This window comes from Psittacula echo, assembly GCF_963264785.1.
Source record: "Psittacula echo genome assembly, chromosome: 1".
In the NCBI taxonomy this organism is placed as follows: Eukaryota; Metazoa; Chordata; class Aves; order Psittaciformes; family Psittacidae; genus Psittacula; species Psittacula echo.
In genome coordinates this window covers 88,901,055-88,920,118 of record NC_137735.1, presented here as the reverse complement: position 1 = coordinate 88,920,118, position 19,064 = coordinate 88,901,055, and the positions used below count along the sequence as shown (strand labels likewise).

General features: G+C 50.1%; 2 protein-coding genes across 4 annotated transcripts; both read right to left on the bottom strand.

The window, feature by feature from the left end:
- Positions 1 to 1,707: 1,707 nt before the first annotated feature.
- On the bottom strand, positions 1,708 to 9,081 carry FOXRED2 (FAD dependent oxidoreductase domain containing 2; the record flags this gene model as incomplete). Its single annotated transcript, XM_080636655.1, has 8 exons — positions 8,522 to 9,081; positions 6,772 to 7,023; positions 5,993 to 6,262; positions 5,107 to 5,273; positions 4,339 to 4,504; positions 3,700 to 3,941; positions 2,667 to 2,837; positions 1,708 to 1,973 (listed from the first exon to the last, which is right to left on the bottom strand). The coding sequence occupies exons 1-8, from the start codon at positions 9,043 to 9,045 to the stop codon at positions 1,708 to 1,710; spliced, it is 2,058 nt and encodes a 685-aa protein (XP_080492781.1). The 5' UTR covers positions 9,046 to 9,081.
- Positions 9,082 to 9,788: 707 nt separating this feature from the next.
- On the bottom strand, positions 9,789 to 18,074 carry EIF3D (eukaryotic translation initiation factor 3 subunit D). Of its 3 annotated transcripts, none has more exons than XM_080627970.1 (15): positions 17,935 to 18,074; positions 17,449 to 17,582; positions 16,744 to 16,789; positions 16,213 to 16,349; positions 16,027 to 16,112; positions 15,471 to 15,543; positions 15,225 to 15,340; positions 14,869 to 15,001; positions 14,106 to 14,253; positions 13,746 to 13,876; positions 13,199 to 13,284; positions 12,844 to 12,973; positions 12,229 to 12,371; positions 10,749 to 11,029; positions 9,789 to 9,917 (listed from the first exon to the last, which is right to left on the bottom strand). In XM_080627970.1, the coding sequence occupies exons 2-15, from the start codon at positions 17,569 to 17,571 to the stop codon at positions 9,904 to 9,906; spliced, it is 1,647 nt and encodes a 548-aa protein (XP_080484096.1). In that variant the 5' UTR covers positions 17,572 to 17,582; positions 17,935 to 18,074; the 3' UTR covers positions 9,789 to 9,903. The 3 variants fall into 3 exon arrangements, with proteins under 3 accessions (XP_080484096.1, XP_080484098.1, XP_080484097.1); XM_080627972.1 differs by having other exon boundaries at positions 15,225 to 15,337; XM_080627971.1 differs by having other exon boundaries at positions 17,449 to 18,065.
- Between the last annotated feature and the right edge of the window lie 990 nt (positions 18,075 to 19,064).

The following is a 19,064-nucleotide window of genomic DNA, read 5'->3' as shown; positions in this document are numbered from 1 at the left end:
GAACATGATGGAAGCATCAGTGGGTGCCGATTTTGTACAGACTATTTTCCTAAGTGGAATCACAATTTAAGGCGACCCGTGTGCTGTGGGCATGCAGACTGCTGCCCCCTTGTGGGCATTTGAGGTTGGAAGAGGAAAAACCTGGAGAACACCCACGCACACAGGTGCAACAAGGACACCCTCCATGTCCGTACGCACAGGGATGAACGAGTGAAAGCGGTTCTTTAGTGACAACCAGTCAACTCAATTCAGTCAGACAATCCCAAAATAAAAAGCCAATAGTACCACGGATGTAGCAAGTAGTGGCACCCCCCAAGACTGCTACAGGCCACAAAAGCCAGACTGGCCTTAGAGCTGTAGCAATGGGACATAAGCCCATGGAAGGATGCTGACTACTGCACATTGAGAAGGTGATCGTGTCCCCGTTCCAGCTGCGTGTGAACATGTAAGATCTCCCAGCAGCAGAAGTGTTCCCACAGAGGAGCAAGAATTCATTTGCCATCTTCTTCACCTCTTCTGCTCCCCAGCCTCTGAGCAGGGCAGAAACTGGGACTTTACAGAAACAGCAAATGAATTTGAAGAATTAGGGGAGTTTTGGGACTCCCCCACTCTGGAAGCACTAAACAGGAACATTCCTCTAGATGCCGAGGGGTTGGAAAACAAGTGGTGAGGCAAAAAGCCTGTTCCCTTTTGCCCCTTCTCCATTTCCTAGAACTCATAGGGACATCATAATGTCAAGCTCGAAACTGCTCTTGCTTTTCAGCTTCAGTGGAAGCAGCCCACATACATATGCATGTGGCTAACAGAAGGAGCAATAAATGCCAACGGCCTCCAAGTCAGTGCCAGCATGATCTCAAAGTAACAGGAGAAGGAATAAAATACAGAACAAGCATTTTACTGACATCAGTGTCCACCCAAAACTTTCTTGATGGGACATAGTGCAAACAGGAGAACTATTGGTCATGCTTTATAAAAGACAAGGGCTAACCTTTCAGGCTGCTTGGGGTGGGAGAAGAGAAACGTGAGAAGAGTGGAGCTGAACCCAGTGTAAATCTCTGTGTATCTGGCATTCTAGGCAAGCTGCTCATCCTTCCTGGATGGAAGGGTCCCTTGTAGTGCCCTTAAGAAATGACAAATTATCTGACCTATGCACTCAGTAAAAAACACCCATCTTCACTTAAGCTACACAATTGCCCTAACTGAAAGGCAGGAAAAGTACCAGGGAGGTTGTCTGGAGTGCCACTTCGGGATTCAGCATAGAAACAAACCTTCAAGTATACACAGTGTACGGCACTCCAGGACTATACAGCCCGCACCGGCCTGCATGAGTACCAGCAGGTCACCTCCGATGCAGGACATGACATTGTAAGTTACTCAGGTGATCCTGCACTCTCTTCCGTGACCCCTGGAAGTCGCTGCTGGTACTGATCCATGAGATAAACACCAACACCATCTTCAAGTGGCTCTGAACTCTGCAAGGATAACACGGGAGCCTCAGCATCGCTGGATTTTAGCCCCTCACTTATCATTTAAAGCACATTGGTCCTCTTTGTAACAGTAAGATCTGAGCAGGTCTTTGGCAACTCATGATCAGTGGAAGACATGAGGATGGAGAATATGCACAGGGCAGGTCAGAATCCTGCTGTGGATCTCTGTTACAGTTTTGTCACAACAGCACCTTTGAGTTTCAGTGTGGAGTGAGAAAGGTTAAAGCTCATCCTTGGCATTAACGAGATGCTGCAGCGGACGAACCGATATGACATGATCTCTCAGCAGCTGGTCCTGTGACCCTTTGTGGCTATCAGGAGGTCTCTCACCCATGAAGTCTGTGATGCTGTAATCCTGCAGCAGGCCAGCTTCTACTGCGTGGCGCAAGAGCCCCTCGCTCCCCTCTAGACCTTGCATTCTCATGTAGCCCTGACGACAGAAGGGAGGCACCTTCTGACGGGTGAAGGTAAACAGGAAACAGGACTCTGTGGGGGAAAAGGATCAAATATCAGACTCAGCAGAGATATCCTGCAGAGAAAAATTCCCATAAACTTCTGAAGACTCATTCAAAACGAAAAGCAGAGAGGATGAGGGAAGGCAACCAGGGTTTCCCACCCGGTACCCTGCCCTGGATGGCAGCAGAGTAATGGACTTCATTCTGCAGAGCTCAGGAGATGCAGGGTGGGAGCTCCAGTCCGTGCTCTGAGAGGAAAAGGAGCTGCATTTGAACTTGCAGCCCTCTGGGATGTTCTTTGTACCCCTCTGTGTTCCATGTGGAAGTCCTGCAGGAGGTTCCCAGGCCAGCACTCCAATTTCCCATCATCAGTACGTGAAAAGAGATCTGGTACCCACTGGCATAAAGGAATGTTCAGATAATGGAGGAGGAAAGAAAACTGAAGCTAGAAAAGGGATTGAACCTAACCTCATACACCTTTCTCTAATCTGGGTGCACCTGGGGCAGTCTTTTTCTGGTGGTGAGCAGGAACAAAGAGTATTTGGGAACATACACACAGCACCACCATCTTTTACTGTCTGGAGAGTGCATTAGAGAGATGTGACTGACGGTGAGACCACCAGCACGCCATGGGGAGATCTCAGCTCTTTGCAGATCACTCCTGTTGTGTGTTCCTCACATCCCTCCTCCTCCTCCTGCCACCTCCATCCTGCGCGCAAATTACCTGAAAAGAAATTGCGCAGGTCAGTGCTGAGGCAGTTCTCCAAAAACCGCCTCAGGGGCAGGATGTGAGCATTTGGGGCCGTCCAGTCTGTCAGAAAGTCCTCCACAATGTGATGGATGGCATCAGGGCGAGGGAGAGGCCAATCTGGGGGCCGAAGTTTCATCTCATGCTCTGCCAAGAGAACATTAAGGCAATCTCTCAGAATCAAAACAGCATTAAAAAGTGCTTGGGCAGTAGAAAGCAGCTACCACAGCTGTTTCAACATTTGTCCTGACCTTTTAATCCCTACCTGACTTTCATTTGCAAGCCCCTCTGTTAGTTTTGTCCTCAGCAGCCCTGCCAAGCTGCCCCTTGTCCCTGCCCACAGTATTCCTGTCATTTCACTCCTGTTCCCCCTCGGGCAGGGACTGTCAGACGGACTGAGGTCCTTTCAAGCTTTAATGCTGCTACCCATCATGCTTCTTGTGCAAGGCAGGCCAGATCCTGACCCTAGGTTTCTAGAGATGAAGATTCTGCACAGTAATTTCCCAAGAAAATCTATTCTGAGTGCGTTTGTTTGCTGGCTGTAATACTCATCTTCAAACCCTTGCCTCTGGCTACCTCTCACTGTGTGACCTCTCAGACCTGAGAAGGCCACAGAGAACAGCCTTCTTTTGGTGGTAACACTGAAAAAGCCTGGCCTCATCTGCCAGGACTCCGCAAAATAAAGACAGGGTGCCAGCCAAAGGGAAGCAGTGTTCCTCTTTCTGGGAACAGAGAAATTCCCAGTGTGCCTATTTGTTTCTATTCTCAAATGTGAGGTCTTTGGTACAACTCCCCCACGGTGCATCAGTCTGACTGATGGAAACTTCTTGCCAACTCCCAGCTTTTTTTCAGCTCACACAACGGTGGTGGGTGCCCCAGAAGATGGACATGATGGAAGCGGAGGAGAAGGATGTGCAATGCCTTTAGGTCCCACCCCCTTCTTTGGCAGTGAAGTATCTCTATCCCTTTCAAGTTTTGCTAGTATCAGGTAACTGAAAGGAAAGCTTACCTGTTGGGAGGTGTTTGTAAAAGTAAATAACAGGGTGCAAAAAGTTGGACTGCCAGGCATGCTGTGCCTCTCCCACAGCTCGGTTGTAGTAGAAGACATCCTTGTCAGCCCCAGAGAAATTTTTCCCATACTCCATGATGACGACAAACAGCCCACTGGGAGCCTTTCTCCCTGTCTGCATTTCCAGCTCAGCCAGGATTCCAACTGGGTACTCTTCCAGGTATTCAAATGCTGTGGCATTCCTGTGAATTGCAACCACAACCACCAGATTTTTCCACCAGAGAAAAGCCAGCTGGGATCCAACACCCCTTCAGCTGGTCCAGGCTAAGGCCAAAAAGCCATCAGACGTACTGCTCAAGGAAAGCTTCTTCCTGGGGACAGTAGAAGGGTATTGCTCCTCTGAGCCTAAAGAGAAGGTCTGGACCCTTTCAGCCCTTTAAGAGAGGGAGGTAACTGGCAGAATTGGGCATACTGGCATAAATTGCGGCAGTGGTACAAGTTTTGAGGTGGCTGCTTACATGACTGTAACGTCCTTAGGCAGCAATGGAGCAATTTATGTGGTGGCAACACGGGAAGCAGCGGTTGAGAAAAAAGGAATGAAATGATGGAGTGCAGTGCTGGGAATAATTACTCACTCACTCTCTCAGCAGTATGATGTCAGCCAGGACACTGAACATCTGGTAGAGGCCTGAGGCCTCGTTCACCCTCTTGATGATGGAATTGGTCAGCTGTGTAACAGGGTAGACTGTGGATGGCCAGGGGACACCATGGTGACGCTTTTCCAGTAGGTGGTGAACTGCACGAGCTAAGACACGGGGAGAAACAAGGACGCCTTATTAACACATCCAAGCTTGTTTCAGAAATCACACAGATAACTGGCAGGACACAATAAATAAGCTTTACAGCTGATCTGTGCTTAGGATCTCCCACCCCAATTGCTGGTAACTGCAGTGGAGATGCCCTCTGAAAGCTGATGTGATGCTAAGTGGTTAGTGAGCAGGCAGGGGGATCCTAAGGGATGTTTCATTACTTCTGAGTAGTCTTAATGATAAGGATGAGCACATACATAAAGACAGAAATTCTCTACTGGCCAAAGCCACTGGGTTTTAACTCCACAGCACAGACCTCTCACCCACAGCCTGTCACGAGGCAGAGGGTCTGGCAGGCAGAACTCTATTGTGTTACATAAGTAAGAGACAATGGGCAAAGAGAGACACAAGACAAAACAAAGACAGACAACCCAAAACTTTAGATATGACCCCAAGTCACTTCTCCTCCACTTCAGATGATGCAGCTGCAGCTTGGCTGTGTTTTGTTGTTCTTACTGCCAGCTGTAAGCTATGAATTGTTCCTTCGAAGGGAGGACCAATTGCCATCTCTGTCCTTTCTGTACACCCCAGTACTCACTTGTATACCGGAATCCATGGATGAAGCCCCCAGCAGATTTCCTGAAGTCAATGGAATGGCTAGCAGTGCCAAGAACAAAGAGCCCTTGCGTGCTTGTGGACTCATAGTTGGGTTTGATCTGAGGATACTTCTTTTTGTCCCCTTTCCCTGGCATCATTTTAAGGGATCTAATGTGCAAAAGACAAGAGCAGGCTGTCAGAAAGGGCTTGGCTGAAAAAATAGAAGGGGTTTCTGATATTATATATACATTATATTGCAGCCGCTGCAAAACACTGCTTCATGCCCCCACTGTCTTCACTGGGATTTACTACTTCAACGAGGATCTTCCAGAAGACAAGGGTGCTCATCCCAAGTTAGCTCGGGACAAGATCAAATTCCAGCCTGAGCTACTGACAGTGAATTTTAGAAGACAGTGAAGTTAACAGTATCATTTTCATCGCGAGGATGTACTAGGAGACAAACCAAGGCAGAGTGAAGGTTGCAACCTCAGGGGAAAAAAAGCAGGTAACACCTTTCTATAGCGATCTGTACCTGTACTATCATTCAAAAAAATCCCAACCCAAACCACAAAACACTGCTAGCCTTCTCCACGTGATCTGGCAGGTCAGAATATCAATTTCTAAAGGCACAGGTTTTTCTGTGTCATTCAGGTCTCAACACGGCCATTTGCTCAGCCCTGCAGCCTCTTAGGGACAGTGGCACACACAGTGGATCCCACTGCGACACAGGTGTAGCTGCAGCATCAACAAAGGACTGTGCAGCACCCGCCAGCTCAGAGCACTGAGTGGAGTGGAGGTCCAGGCAATGCTGCCAGGAGAGGACCTGCTCTTCCCTTTCCACTCTACTCCAAATACCTGCTTTCCTGAAGATTCTGTTTCCTCCTCACCTGTTGTAGATAGAGAAGTCAAACTTCCACCCCAGGCAGCGGATGACACGGTCGTAAGGTGCGCGGGGGGCAAAATTATCCAGTTCATCCTGCGGGAGAGTGATGGAGTCAATGCCTGCACTGATGTTACTGTTCTCCAGGTAGAACCGGAGCGTGATGTGCAACTTCCCTTTCTTGTCCTTGACGATAGCCAGGTCTTCCAAGTCACCCTCCAGAAGCCCATCCAGAGATTTCAGCTGGTAGGTGTCCAGCAGGCCATTGTTGATTGCTCTGTGGACAGAAAAGGAGAATATAAGAAGAGCTAAAAGAAGGGAGGAGAGGTTCTGTCTCCGCTGCTAAAAACGGCAAACCTTTACCAGGTATCCCACATCCCTCTTCAGTGTGAAGGTTATCCCCAGAGCCTCAGGGCTCACAGGAACAGCACAGGCAATACACCTTCACTGCCCTTGCAGGATGCAGTCAACCTCTCAGCTCTACCCTGTGACTACAAGCAAGGGAACAACTTAGGACCCAGCACTTTTTAATGACACTGTTTCCAAAGGGGTATTTTCCTATTTCACACAGATCCTGAAGAGCTCTTATCAAGCTCCTGTGTTCAGCAACTGCATCCTGGACTGCCTTAAACCAAGGGCCTAAAGCTAAAAGGCCCCATATTTCTTCTACGATGCACAGGACTGCAGCACCTCCAGTCCCAGTCCAGCTCGTTGCCTGGGCAAGAAGTGATTGTCCAGGTTTGTACTCCAGCTGCATTAGAAAGAGGAAGAGAAGTGGTTTCCTACCTCAGATCCCCAACGTAGTGGGTGGCCCACGAGAGGCGCACGCGGGATCGGCTCACCATGTGGATGAAATTCGTGACGCCCAGAATGTTCTCTGCTGTCTCAAAGGCCGAGTTCCCTCGGCCCAAGATCAACACGGTTTGCCCAGTGAAATCCTCAGGGTTGGTGGACACAGTCTCGTAACCCTCAACGTATTCTGAGCCAGGGAAGTTTACCACGTTGGGGACCCATGTCCCAGTGGCAACCAACAAGCAGCTGCAAAAACAGGGATAGCACTAGGAAACACAGGAATTATGGGACCAGGGACCATTACTCTGTCTCATCACTCCCTCCTCCTGCTATGGAGGATGGCTGCGATATAAACCCTGTCGTCACGCCAGATCAGCTGCAGAGGTCATGGTTTCAAAAGAAACTTCTCCCCAGCTTCACCTATTGAGCTGCTCCTCTTTTCCCCATCCTCAGGCCAGCAAGGACAACTAGAAATATTGTTATATATAGCAAAAGTCAGTGTGGGTGCTGTACGTAATCATAGAATCATAGAATCAATTAGTTGGAAAAGACTTTCAAGATCATCAAGCCCAACTGTTCAGCCAGCACTGCCAAGACTACCACTAAACCATGTCACTGAGGGACTCATCTACACAGTTTGTGAACACTTCCAGGGACAGTGATTCCACCACTGCCCTGGGCAGCCTGTTCCAATGCCTGAGCACCCTCTCGGTGAAGAAATTGTTCCTAATGTCCAATCTAAACCTCTCCTTGTGCAGCTTGAGGCCGTTTCCTCTTGTCCTGTCACTTGTTATTTGGGAGAAGAGACCAGTCACCTCCTCTCTCCATCCTCCTTTCAGGTAATTGTAGAGAGTGACAAGGTCCTGCCTGAGCCTTCTCCAGACTAAACAACCCCAGTTCCCTCAGCCGTTCCTCATCAGACTTGTGCTCCAGACCCTTGACCTGCCTCCACTGTTCAAGAACGTACAAGTACTACTTATATGTACTCACTGAAAATAGATATAATACTAAAGTTTCAAAGGTTATTCTATGTTGCATAAAAAAGCTACTTTGATTTAAAATTTGTGTTGCCTTTTAGTCCAGCAAAACAAAAGTAATTTTTAAGGGGGATATAAAGTGATTTTGATATTTAAAACCTTTAACTTCTACCCATAAAAACATGTTAGCAACGTCACTAACACTAAAGTGAAGTGTAGCAATCTTTTTATCTTTCTCTGTAAATTTTACTCAAATCTTAGAGAAAACTTTGTGACTTGGATGGAATCACCAGGCAGCTGAGGCTAGAGGCACTGCCTGCTGCCCCAGCCCTGCTCACGCAGCTCCTGGTGCGTGGGTGCCCAGAATTGCCTTCTATCCCCACCAAGCTTGCCTGCCAGCTCACCTCCAAATGACAGCCAGCAAACCTGCTGTCATGGAGCTGAGCTTCCAGGAGAGGTGAGAAATAAACTCCGTATGTTTACTCGAGTAACTTCTAGGTTTTTAGGAATGGAGCTCAGCAGTGGTACGGCATACATAGAATCATAGAATGGTTTGGGTTGGAAGGAACCTTAAAGCTCATCCAGCTCTGAACCCCTGCCATGGGCAGGCACACCTTCCACTAGACCAGGTTGCTTCAAGCCCCATCCAACCTGGCCTTGAGCACTGCCCGGGATGGGGCAGCCACAGCTCCTCTGGGCAACCTGTGCCAATGCCTTTGAGGACACCCGTGGAGAGTGGCATGGCTAGCCCTGCGTTTGCCCATTACCTGCACTTGTAGTTCTGCCTGTCCTGATCAGTCAGGATGAAGTAGTGCCCATTCCAGGCTTGCTCATCCCTCTCCAGCGTGACGTGGATGATGGCCGTGTTGTACTGAACCCGCAGCTTCAGCAGGGAAGCAAAGTCCTCCAGGTAACGCACCATCTCGTCAGCGTTGGGGTAGAAGTCCCGCGAGTAGCGCCGGAAAAGCAGCCGGCGGTCGTGACTGAGGAGCGAGTTCCAGTCATGGCGCAGGTTGAACTCGCTGTTGGATTTGCCCGTGTAGCGCTTGTTGATGCTGATGAGCTTGCGGTGGCGAGGGTAGAGGGCAAAGAAGCTGCCGGGAGCGTGGCTCCGCTCAAAGACCACGTAGTCCCGGCCGGCTCGCTGGAAGAAATATGCTGCCTGCAAGCCCGAGGGTCCGGCTCCGATGATGCAGTAGTCGTGGTAGACCAAAGCGGTGCAGCTCAGCACACACAGGCTGCTGGTGTACAGGGCCAAGCCCAGGAGCACCCCGCACATCGCTGGGGTCATGGCGGGGCTGGGACAGCCACCCCTGTGGGGGAGAGGGCCGGGGAGGTGTCACACAAGGGGTGAGAGACCTTGGCCCCGGCCTGGCCGCCATGAGGCCACCACCACCCCTCAGGGCCCAGAGTGGGGTGTTGGGGCAGGGCCCTGCTCCCTACCAACCAATACCAAAGTGGGTCACAGGCCAGCCAACCAATGGGCACACAGGGCCCCCTGCCCCAGCCAATAGCAGACAGCACGAGGCCTGCAGGTAGCAGCAGCACCTGTGGGCTAATAGCCGCAAGCCCCTCACTGTGCCTCTGCACCCCAACAGCCAATGGGGAAAGGGACGCGCAAACCCCCCCACCCAATCGGGTCAGGCCTCGGCCCCGACGCCTTCTCCCGCCGCCCCTCGCCCAATGGCGTGCGGGGCCCCCTGCTGCGACCCGCCCGCACCATTCGCACCAGCGGCCGCACCTGCACCGCGGGGCTCGCGCCGCTCCCCGCCTCCCGCGCCGAGCAGCAAGTGGTGGCGGGGTGGAGAACGGGGCGGGGGGGGGGGGAGGGAAGGCGCGCAGGGCGCGTCACGTCACGCTGCCGCCGCTTCCCGCCGCCGGCACCATGGCGCCGCGGCGCGCGTACCACGCGTGCGGGGGGGGGGGGGAGAGGGGAATAGAGGAGGTGGGCGGGGCAGCGCGCTTAAAGGGGCAGGCGCCGCAGGGGATTGGAGCCAGGCCCAGGCCCCGCACGAACGACACGGCAGCGACACTGAGCCAAAGTCACTTTATTGCGCTCGGTCCCGCCTCGCGATGCCGGTGAGGGACCGTCGGTGTGAAGGGAGGGAGGGGTCCGGGCGCTGATGCCTCCTCGGACAGCCTGCAGGGTTCAGCTCTCTTCCTCTGAAAGAGATGAGAAACAGGAATGAACTGAATGCAGCTGGTGAAAGGAAGGCTCTTGGTCAAGGAACCACCACAAGGAACAAGAGGAAAAACCAGGGATCCATCCCACCTCAGCGTGCCTGACACCCCCCCGACAGAGCTGTCAGCCAACACCACGCATTTGGAACAACAGTGCAATTACATTCCTGGACAAATGATGCAGAGACCTAAAATTCCATAGTAAGAACTAAGTCTATGCTCCCACCCCTACAAGAAACACCAGAAATTGCTGGAAGATGTTTTGCGTATCATAGAAGCAAGATCTCTGGGTCAAATGTTTTCGGTGTTGCCCACTGCAGCACCGTCAGTCCTCTGGAGCTCCTCAATGACCTGCTAGTTACCAGAGCTTCACCAGTTGTGTTACTGAAGCCTTCCCTGGAGTCACCTCAGTCAGCCTTGGTCACCACGTGTTCTGAATGCGCTGACCTGGTCACTCCTGTTTCTAAAACTGTACTAAACAAATATGCTGGTACCAGCAGAAGCAGGCACCCACTCACTGCCGCTGAACAAAGGGCTCCCTCCCGTGGCAGGCTTTGTTTTCCCAGTTGGTACTCCGGGTCCTCTTCCCAACCCCTGCCAAAATGAGTCCTTACTCAGCATCCACACCAAGGCATGACATCTGCCTTTCCAACTCCAAAGCTCTTTTTGCCTCTATCTGAGCTCTCCCAGCGTCACCATTCAAGATCACTGATCAGATCTCACCCTTTAGACTGGGTCTTCACCACAGGTCACCCCTTTTCATCCAGACCAGATCATCACTTGAAAGCATAAATCATCAAATTTACTACAAACCTTCCTCCTCCTCCTCTTCCTCCTCATCTTCCTCATCTTCATCAGAGCTGAAGGTGCCATCAGGCAAGCTGTAGATCCGGATCACCTGCTTGTTGGGATCCTTCAGGATGAGGTACTTCCCCTCATCCAGCTTCATGCAGATGTCAATGACGCACCGCAGGATGCCCCAAGCATTCTCTATGCTCAGGTTAATCTGGCTGGCAAACTCATTTGGCTTGAACTGCTGCGTGCCCAGGATCACGTGGCGGGCAGAGTCCTTCACGTGGTAGCGGGACACGTACCTTTGTAGGGCAAGAAGAAACCAGAGGGACATCAGGAGATTAAGCCCAGCCAGGAGAATGACAGAAAGAAAATCAGCGCCATCATCTTAGTTTTGTTTCCTGGGCTGAAAAGAGCCTAATACTCCCAACACTGGAAGTTAAGAGGATCTTCTCACTACAAGGTGACAATCAGTAACGTACCTGGAATCCTTCCACCCCCCCCAAATCAGATGGGGTGGTACAGAAGATACAGCAGAATTAGTCCCACAGGTAAAAATTAAGCAGTAACATGATTAGCAAGGAAGATGGAATTAAGCAGCTGCAAATGCATGAGTCCCATATCCAAAGACTGAATCCAGAACTGCTGAACCACCAGAACCAAATTAGCAAACACCTCTTGTTCATTATCCACAGCACGGACCCAACTGATTTCACACCGGCATTTCAAAAAGGGCTATGGCTACACCCCTCCACCATATCTCCCAGTAACAGAACACTGAGGATCTCGAATTCCTGACAGCCAGCACAGCCCCTGCATTTATTTCTATGTTGGCAATAGAATTGTAGAACGGTTAGGGTTGGAAAGGACTTTAAGACCATCTAGTTCCAACCCCCTACCACAGGCAGGTACACCTTACACTAGACCATGTCACCCAAGGCCCTGTCCAACCAGGCCTTGAACACTGCCAGGGATGGAGCATTCACCACTTCTCTGGGCAACCTGTTCCAGTGCCTCACCACCCTCACAGTAAAGAACTTCTTCCTTATATCTAACCTAAACTTCCCCTGTTTAAGTCTGAACCCATTACCCCTTGTTCTATCACTACAGTCCCTGATAAGGAGTCCTTCTCCGGCATTATTGTAGGCCCCCCTTCAGATACTGGAAGCCTGCTATGAGGTCCACACAGCTTCTCTTCCCCAGGCTGGAGCAGCCCCAATTATCATCCTAATCATATAAAGCGGCTTTGAAATGTTATGACAAAACATGTGTGAGACCTCCCATGGTCAGTCACAGCAGGGGACACAACAGCTGGATGCTCAGGGGAAGTGGCTCACACCAGAGCCAGTGCGCTCACTGCAAACCTTCCCCTTCTGGCCATTTGAAACATGGGGTGATACTATGATTACTCACTCTACAAATGGTTCACTTGGATGTACATGCCAGGTTACCTCATGGGAAATGCACCTGGAAGATGCTTGGTGCGAAAACCCCATCTTACCCAAGTTTAAGATACTCTGATCCAGCCAGCAGAGCACAGCACGTCCAACGGGCTAACTTGTAGCTGTTGTTTTTCAGCTCTGTGGCAATCACAGCTCCCCTTTGAGAGTCGAGCTTCTGGCGCCAGTCTACTCCATTGCAATACTGAGAGGGGAATCAAAGCAAGGGTTAGCCTAAGAAGCTAGTAGCAGTCATCTCTTCTGCCACCTTGACACGACACAGGGAAGTTTTTTGTCTACCTTATGGTATCGTGCGAGCGAACACCAACAGCAACCTACAGGGAAAGCCCTTGTACTGGGAAGTGGAGTAATGTGAACCACAGGTATTGGTCAATGTTTGTGGCACTGGTTAGGAAGGGAAGCATGCGAGGGAAGAGTTCATGGGAAGCATGGGAACAGACTGGTGACTGTGCTCAACACTTGGGACAAGAGGGTTCAAACCAGCTACCTCACACCTGGGGGAGAACCCCATCAGCACTGCTTGTCCACCAGTTATACTCCTTTGGTGGAACATAACCACCTGGGGGACACCACCAGATGTTTATCTAATCTTGCCTGCTGTACCTGGCAGGTCAGGCAGCAGTTAGAGCTAGTTTTGGGATCAGGTTCTTCCTCACCCTAGAATCCCACTCGTTCAGTGTTTTGATGTTGATGAATGACACCTCTCCGTTAGCTCCTGTCATCACTCCATCATGTTCACAGCGGACAATGAGATCTATATCATCTCCCAACTTCCACCTTCGGTATCTGCCAACAAACCAACCAGAAGGTTATTTCTGACTCTTGTTCTTACCCAGACCTATTCAAGTGCTCAGCAAAATCCTTTTCCCCTTGGATGTCCTGTGAGAACATCCAGGAACCCCACTCATGGCAAAGCTTCTATCAATAACACGCTCAATTTGTTTTGCCTCCATATCACGCTGACATCCTGCCCCCTTGCGAAACCTGGGCATCAGAAAGATATCAACATACCTGTAAGCAACAGATGCTACTTCATTTTTATCCATGTCATCCTCCACAAAGGGGTTTGGGTTGGGAAACTTGTATTTCTCCTTTCCCTGCAGGAGAAAACAGAAAGGCATGTTAGAATTAAAACCCCAAAGGCAGCTCTCCCCTAGGGGATAAATATTCCTTTACAGCAGCAGAAGTCCATTTCCCTTATATAAAACATGCTAAGCCAGTAAAATAGCTGATGAGAAGCCTCATCTTCACATTAGTCACTTCGCTGTAAGCAGGACTTCTACTGGCACTTCGGCTTCACTAAGCATACTCAGAAGCCTGTCTGCTTCACCAGTAAGAGTGGGGTTTCTTCTTTGTGGAATAAAGGTGAGAATCTTTCCACAACAAAGTCATGCTGCTCATAGCAAGTAATCCCACATCTTTCAAACCTGAAAGAGCATCAGTGTGATGTACTTATGCCAATTAAAATGCTTCTGTGCTGTATTACAGCAGACTTAACAAAGTCTCCTCTTGAGGCTGTCCCGAACAGACCTGACTACCCAGCACTGCTTGACCTTACCATCCTCAGGCACTGCTGGGAGAAGTTGTGATTGATGTAGGTAGCTTCCATGGCAAGGTTGCGTGGAGAATTAAAGGAGTTGCCCTCTTCTTGTGGTGGTTCATTGGCTGTTTCACTCACTGTCAGGAGGTCTGGGAAGAAAACCAGATACAAGTGGTTATACTTGGAGGAATAACTAGATCAGCTTCAGTGAGTCTCTAGCTCCACACTGGAGCAGATCAATACTGAAGTGTTCTGCTGTAATCACATTTTTCCAGGAGTCTCAGTCTCAATGCTGAGACACAGAATAAACTCCAAAAGAAAAGCGTAAAGAAAACTTTAGCTATCGTAACAGAAATTTTTTTCATGACTTTTCCTTACCAAAATCTGAATTGTCCCTCTTGTCAAAGAAAAGCTTGGATCCAACTCTCTGGACAATGATGTCCCAGGAATAGACGGAACGAGTGCAGCTCATCAGTGTGGCCAAGATGGCATCTGTGGCAAATACATTCCCTTGGGTCTTGGCCAGCTACAGACACAGAAGGAGAAAACTGTTTCAGCAACAAGAACAGGCAACCTTTCCCTTTCCCAGCAAGGATGAGAAGAAATTAATGATCTGGTTTGCTAACACTTTTCCCATGCTGAGGAAGTTACACTGGTAGGTGTACCACCAACTGCTAGAGAAAGCATTAGGTAATATCCAGCAATCCAAGCCAACCCTCAGTCAAACAAGGAAAAAGTAAGAAATCTATTAAAAAATGTGAGTTCTGTTGGGAAAAGGCACGGCTCCTCTTTCCTGATCAGGTCACAGAGATCTCCGAGCCTTCTTCATCTCCAAAAGCAGAAACCTCAAGAACCAGATTTCTGACGTGGATGTTTCTTTCCCATCATAGCTCAAGCATGGGTCTGCTTGCTTTTCCAGAATGACAGCTTTTCCTTGGCCAGTATTCCTAGTTCTGTATTAATATAGTTCTGCCTTGGACCTAAGAAAAATAATGCTACCAGCTAATGCTTCTATCCCTTTACAAGCTTCAGGATGTGGAATTTTTCTGCCCTTAACTTTGGTCTGATGGTGTCAGCTGGTCTCTCACAACAGCACATGCTAAGAAACACACTACTGGGTTTTAGAAACCAGTAAATGTACCTTTCGGATAACTGGGTCATCAGTTGTAGTGACGGTATGGAAGATACGCTTAATGCTCCTCAGTAGCTTCTCATTCCTTGTTGTAATGCGGTCAAAGGCTTTGTCATAGTATTCCAGGGCTCCACAGCACTCTCTGCAGAGAGTTAACAGGAAGACCACCTTGATACCCTGACTACAGATACCAACACCCACAAACTACACAGGACTAAGGGGGGCCTGTTAGGTGCTCCATTACCTCCCTCTGCTTTGGGTAGCTCAGTGAGAACACTGGAGCAGGCCAGGAGAATCTTGCCCTTTTGCTTTCCAAAAATCCTCTCAGTTCACAAAACAGGCAAACACCTGTTTCAGAAACTCACATGTCCTGTGGCTCTGAAACCTCCAGGTAGCGCATCTTCATCAGCCGAGGGAAATCCATCTCTTCCTTCACCTCCCAGTCACTGCGAACTTCAACAGAGGAGTCACGAGGCTTCTGCTGTGCGGCCACAGGCAGGACAGATAGAGAGAAACAGAGACACAGGTATCAGGCAGGATTCATGCAAGAGAAGCTGCCCCAGGAGCACAGCCAGAGCTCACCGCAGGGGGCAGAAAGCTTGTTAGTTTACCTGTGATTTTTGGTCCCATTTCTGCCTCACTCCAAACTGCTTCTGAAACTTCTTTTGCAACCGCAAACGATCTCTAAAATGACAAATATGAGAAGACATGAAAAGAAATTCTTGATTCCTATGAGCCACAACCATTTCTATGCTTCCAAATTACAGAGGAGCAGCACTTTTAGGCACCGAGCCACTGAAACAGCTGCTGAGCTGTCTGTTGATCAAGACGCCCCAGGCGTTAAAAGCTCTGCTCTTTATTCCGAGCAACGATTTAAGCATTTTCATCTCTAAAGACTGAATGCAGTTTTTGGAATGCTCTGCTTCAAAACACCCAATTTACTTTCTAAGTACAACTAAAACATTTTCTTAAATTCTTAGACAGCAGCTTGAAACCCATGCTTGTAACTACTGCTGGCATCAGCGCAATGAACTGGGAAACACCCTGAAATTCTTCCCAGCCGACTGTTTGCTCCAGTGGGTTCTGTTACAGCAACTTCCTAAATTTATCAACAGTATGTTCACATGTTCCAATCCAAGTTTGGTATGCTCCTGTCTGCAGCCTCACCTCTCCTTCTGCTTGGCACTCTTTGGCAGGGTCTGCATGCTAAACTGCAGCATATTCCGACGGTCCTTGTCTCTCCGAAGGTTCCTCTGCAGAAACAAATGAAACAAAAGAAAAGAACATTTTAGTTGCAAAATCCTCCTGTGCCACTGAAGCTCACCTTTGAGCCTGTTTCTGACAACACATTACCTGTGCAAACCGCATCCGATTCCTCTGGTATGCGGTTTTCTGTGTCCGAGCTGTATCCACCAGCTGGAAGCTCGTCTCATCCTCCTCATGGAAATATGCATATTGGCTTCCACCACCAAACTGAGATGAGTACTTGTCTGGAAATAAAATAGAGCATCTTGACAACAGCTGCTAGAAAAATCCCTGACACTTTGACCTTTTTTTCTCCCAAAATTCTTTCCAACTGTCTTCACTTATGATGCATACATCAGGACTCAGGCCTTACACCAGCATGTTTCTGCCCTTCCAAGCGTCCCCGAGAAGCCCCAGCCATGAGGCAGTACAAAAATCAGGAATAAGCCCTAAGGACAGGGAGAGCCCCGCGGAGCTCTCCCAGCAAGGGTGAGGCATGCTGCCTAGTCTGAGTGGCCTCTCTTGCTGAGCTGTGCAGGTAACCATCAGAGTGGGTGTGAGACATGAAAGCAGGATCGACGCTTGAAGAACACTTGGTAGGAAATAAGTCATGAGGAGCAGCCACCAGACAACACGTACTTGTGTATCTTTTATCCTGATACGTAGCTCCTGTCCAATCAGCCACCTAAGGACAAGCACAAACAGCTACAGTAAGTATTAACTCACAGCAGTCTTCCAGTATCTGAAGGGCCTATAACGATGCTGGGGAGGGACTCTTCATTAGGGACTGTAGTGGTAGGACAAGGACTAATGGGTTCAAACTTAAACAGCAGAAGTTCAGGTTAGATATAAGGAAGTTCTTTACTGTGAGGGTGGTGAGGCACTGGAATGAGCTGCTCGGGGAAGTTGTGAATGCTCCATCCCTGCCAGTGTTCAAGGCCAGCTAGATGGAGTCTTGGCTGACATGGTTTAGCGCATGGTATCCCTGCCCATGGCAGAGGAATTGGAACTAGGTGATCTTAAGGTCCTTTCCAACCCTAACTATTCTATTCTATTCTAATCTAAAATAAGTATGGCAGTTCACCCCATCTCTGGCTTTATCTAGGCAGGACTTCAAGAGCAGAAGCAAACACAGCTGTGTGCTCCAGAACTGAGCCTTTCAACTCCCACCTCCCTTTGCCAGCCCTGCTAATCGGCCACAACTATGCTATGTGTTAGGAAGGGTGTCAGAAGAGCCATTTCTTCTTCTGGTAGTAAGAAAGCAAAAGCCGGTGGCAGCACGCAGAGGTCGGAGGGCAGGAGGCACAGAGTGCTTGCTCAGCAGCAGCACAAGGCTGGAAGTACCTTTCCCAGGCGGTCGCCTTTACTGAATGGCTGGTAGGGCATGTCCCGGAACTGCTCAGGCACGGCGCAGGGGCCCCAGCCCGAGGGGTTGTCCTGGATCACGGGTGTCACGAACTTCGCCATGTTTTAAACTTCTAGAGGGAAGAAAGGCAACACCCCCCCAACCTTCAGCTGCCGCACAGCCAGCCCCACCGCACGCCGTCACACCCGCTGCAATGGGCCACCGGGAACCACGACCTTACCCCGGCACAGGCCAGGGCGCGGAGCCACCGTGAGGGCAGACTAGCAGGCGGCCCCGCACCGAGCTGAGTGGTCAGGGTGTGCCGGCAACCCCGGCGCTGTGCGTGCAAGCGTGGGGAGGGGCGGGAGCTAGGCCCCACCGGAACTAGCGGCAACGCCGGGGCGGGGCCGGGGGTCCCGGCGCCAGTGGATGAGTGCCGGTAGGACGGGAGGCCGGTCCCGGACAGCCCCCAGCGCTCCCCTCACCTGCGCGGCCACCTTACGGCCCCGATGGCACCGGATGCGGCGGCAGCGGCGGCGGCGGGCAAGGAAAGAGGCCCGCGCCGGGCCGACCCGCCTCTTCCGCGTCAGCGCCGCGCGACAGCACTACCGCCAAGGGCCGCTGTCGTAAAAGCAAAAAAACCCCTAACCACAGCCAAACACGCTGTGCTGCCGTAAAGCGCCACCTTAGAGTAAGCAGTACGTCGCGGCCAAGGAGTTGCAGTACGTGCGGGCTAGAGAAGGCGCAGCGGGTGAGAGCGCCCCCAAGGATCCGTTCCGCCGGTGGCGGATCCGGGTATCCGCGTCCTTCAGCGTCCTGGGGATGCTGGAGGGGCGGCCGGACGCTGTGAAGCTGCCTCCCGTGTGGCGTGTGCTCCTGTCGGGAACGTGTCTCCTGTTTTGCTATGCCTTCTGTCGTGACAGTGTCACTTGCTGGAGTTTTGCTCCCTGTTAATTGCCGCTTAACGACAAAAATGTGTAGGAGTGGGAAGAGAGTGATGTTAATGGTAGTAAATGTGCCCCGTTGATTAAAAAGCTTGGGTTTGGCTTTGAAGTACAAAAGCTGGGGCTGACACATGACAAAATGTTCAGTTTGTACCTGGCTGTCACAAAGAGGAAGAAAACATTGATTTTGGTGTCTGCTGAAAGCACGGCAGCTCAAACAGGCGATGGCAAGGTGTCAAAAGCGTCTTCTCCAGCAGAAACAATGATTAAGCTTCATAGAAATGTGGAACTTCTTTTGGCAGAAGTATTTCTTTTCAAGGCCAGCTTGGACGGGGCTTGGAGCAAGCTGCTCTAGTGGAAGGTGTCCCTGCCCGTGGCAGGGGGTTGGAACTGGGTGAGCTTTAAAGTCCCTTCCAACCCAAACAATTCTGTGGTTCTATGATATCAATGTAGCCACATGTCAGGACAGAAAATATGACTTAATGCTGTGCCTCTTAATTTTCACACACACACAGCCTCTTGAAATAAAAATACAATAACCTTGTAGAAAAGCAGATAACTTTTCAGTTTGTAGCTGTATGATCATTCAACTGACTTTGTGTTTTAGAGGTTGTTATGAAACACTTGACTTCGAGAGGTAAAGATGCACGAATAATGGGAATTGCAGTTGC